Source organism: Drosophila obscura, unplaced genomic scaffold (genome assembly GCF_018151105.1).
Source record: "Drosophila obscura isolate BZ-5 IFL unplaced genomic scaffold, ASM1815110v1 contig_73, whole genome shotgun sequence".
NCBI lineage: Eukaryota > Metazoa > Arthropoda > Insecta > Diptera > Drosophilidae > Drosophila > Drosophila obscura.
In genome coordinates, this window is record NW_024542865.1 from 7086856 (window position 1) to 7090011 (window position 3156).

The 3156-nt window shown below is 44.0% G+C and overlaps 1 protein-coding gene across 1 annotated transcript; it reads left to right on the forward strand.

The window, feature by feature from the left end:
- Positions 1 to 522: 522 nt before the first annotated feature.
- Positions 523 to 2424, forward strand: LOC111076436. The gene is made up of 6 exons (XM_022370238.2): positions 523 to 712; positions 784 to 864; positions 924 to 1016; positions 1085 to 1177; positions 1245 to 1911; positions 1983 to 2424. The coding sequence occupies exons 1-5, from the start codon at positions 681 to 683 to the stop codon at positions 1903 to 1905; spliced, it is 960 nt and encodes a 319-aa protein (XP_022225930.2). The 5' UTR covers positions 523 to 680; the 3' UTR covers positions 1906 to 1911; positions 1983 to 2424.
- The last annotated feature ends 732 nt before the right edge of the window (positions 2425 to 3156 follow it).

The following is a 3156-nucleotide window of genomic DNA, read 5'->3' on the forward strand; positions in this document are numbered from 1 at the left end:
CAGTCCGCATAATTAATTTTAAAAATATTCCTAATGTATTAAAGTTAATTTTAATATGTAAAAATAATATATAATGTCCTTTGTAAAAGTAACTTCCAGTTCCGCATAATTAATTTTAAAAATATTTCTAAGTATTAAAGTTAATTTTAATATGTAAAAATAATATATCAATGTTCCTTGTAAAAGTAACTCAGTCGCATAATTAATTTTAAAAATATTTCTAATGTATTAAAGTTAATTTTAATATGTAAAATAATATATCGATGTTCCTTTCGTGAAACAACTTTTAGTTCCACATAATTAATTTTAAAAATATTCCTAATTTATTAAAGTTAATTTTAATATGTAAAAATAATATATCAATGTTTTGTAAAAGCAACTTCCAGTCCGCATAATTAATTTAAAAATATTTCTAATATATTAAAATAAATTTTAATAATAATAATACATATATCAATGTTCCTTTCGCAAAAGCAACTTCCAGTTCCGTAAAAATAAATCCTTTGATTGATTCAATGTCAAAATTTTGATGTAGTCATGAGCACAGTTACTTGTATGTCAGCTCTAATAAATACTCCAATATATACGATACAACACAATAAAATAAAATTACACTGGCAGCTTTAGTAGCAAGACAGTCTCCGTTGCCTTCGTTGAATAGTTAGATTGCAGGCCATACAATGGCCAGCATCTTGTCCGATCTGCACCTGTGGTACGTTGAACATTCCAGCCAGCGAATTGCCACACACACACAGACTCTAACGATATTGGTATTTGCCACAGCTTTAGCACAATTGTTGGATCGCTGCACTTTGAGCGCCTGTTGCCATGGCTTAAAATGGCACTTGCCTATTTTCTCATTTGGTAAGTTGTGCGGCAAATGAACGAACGACTCCCTCCAGCTGACATGTGCTGCCCGACAGTTTTATAGGCATGTGGAGCATTCTCTTACGATCGAAGCGCAGCCGCGACCTGACAGATTGGCTCTCAAGCTCGTTGGCCAATCTCCAAATTTGGTAAGTGATGCCAGCAAATGAAATGAAGATTCCTTGAGCGACTCACACACATGAGCCCTGATCCCCAGTTTTGTCAGCGCCTGGGGCACTCTCATGCGATTGGAATCCCGCAGGGATCTGTTGTTTTGGCTTTTACGTTCTTTTGGTTATTTGTGTATTTGGTAAGTTGGAAGGCAAATGCGGCAAATACATTCGAATGACAAACGGCATCCCGGGAATCCCTCACAGGTTGATGAAACGCTGCCAGGACGCTTTGGGTGCCTGCATTGACTTCTGGTCCAAGCCGCAGGTGCGTCGCTGCCTTTACGCGAGCAGCCTCACACTCTGGCAGGATGTGTACGGCATGCCGAATACCGGCCGTGTCGTCCTATTTGGCAGTTGGCAGTCTAGCCGCAATGACTGCTGGCTCAAGCGCGCTGCTAAGCTGATTGACCAGGCCAAAATGTGCCTGGACGTTGTGCTGCTGTCCGCCGACAATGCCCGGTACCTGGACTGCATAGTGGCTGCCCATTGGCGGGGTGTCCGTGTGCGCATTCTCGCCAGCGACAAAATGCTGGCGGCCAATGCTCCGCTCATGCGGCGACTCTGTGCCGCCGGTGTGCCGGTGCGCTGCTACTCGGTCGGCGTCATTTTCAGCTACAACTTTGCCATAATAGACAGTGAGAAGCGCGCCCTGGAGATCGAAGCCACGCTGGATGGGGTGCACACCAGCCTGTGGCGTCTCAGGGGCAACCTGATAGGGTGTCTCAAGTTTTTCGAGCTGGGCCTGTTCAACCATGGGAAAATAATCTATAGGCCTAACAATTACCACTATCAAAAGTTCTTTGATGAATGGAACTTCTTGTACCCCGTAACCCTGCCCTATTTTAAAGCATACAATTGGATATGAGATGCAGTAAGTGCACAAAATTAAAAGTTACTTTATTCGTTAATCGTTAATCTTGTTTTTGGTTTTCTTATGCCCAGAAGACGGCTTTGCTGCTGCTGTTACTGCCTGTTACTGCTGCTGCTGCTGCTGTTACTGCTGCTGCTGCTGCTGCCGGTAAAAAAAAGCACAAAGCTTCGGCTCTCCATCTCTGGCTCTCTCCCATTGAACTTTGATTCAGTCGCTCTCCGCTCTTCGCTCTGCTTCATCTGTTACTGTTTCTGTTACTTGCTCTTGTTCTTGTTATTTTTACATTGGCAATTGGTCGGGCAGCTGCATTGTCTCGACACCGTTAGTGTGCTTGTCGTTCTCTCAGCGATTTGCATAGCGTGGCGTGGCGTGGCTCTCTGGCTTTCATTGTTGTTGATTTGCATGCAGTAAACACTTTTATTGTTGGCCTCCATTTGCGCTGTGGTGTGTGGTCTGCTCACAATAAATGACATTACTTGTATACCCTTTACCGAGGGCAGAATCACTATACTCTATGCTCTGTTTGGCTGTTTTATCTTAAATTTTTAAATGTGCAGCAATTATTCTGATATTTAAATGGAGCAACAAAACTTTACTTCACTTTATGTAATTCCAGTAGATAACTATTGAAAACTTGAAGGGTATTCAAGGCTGAGTATTCACCCAACTGCAACTAATCTTTGGCTTGTTGTCCGGTCCGGTACGGTCCGGTACGCCCCGAAGTGTGTACGTCCCTCTCTGGGCCAGTTGTCTCATCATTTTCGCATTCGACGTGACTCACAAAGTTTGAAGAGCTAACCGAGCGGCGGGCAGGGGCTGGAGCTGGGGCTGGGGCTGCGGCTGGGGCTGCTGCCAAAATTGTACATGCCTTGACATCAGCACAAACAGAACCAAAAGATGGTGCGGTGTGGTAGCAGGGCGGCGGGTGCATGCTGCATGCTGCATGCTGCAGGCAAACCTCTTTCTGACTGCTGCACTTCCGCTTTCAACGTTTTACACTTCAATTATCTTCAATTTTCGGGGCGAATGTCTGTCTTCAAGAACAATGGTCCTGCTGATTGGAATTCTTTAACCCAATGCAGCCCCCCCCCCACACACACACACACACACACACACACACACACACACACACTCAGACATACACACACTCGTATTCGTATGGGGCGAGCCAAGTTGGGGGGCAGTGTCTGGTTCTGGTTCTGGCTCTCAAAAGCACAGCCAGAAAGAGATAGAGAAAGACCTGCA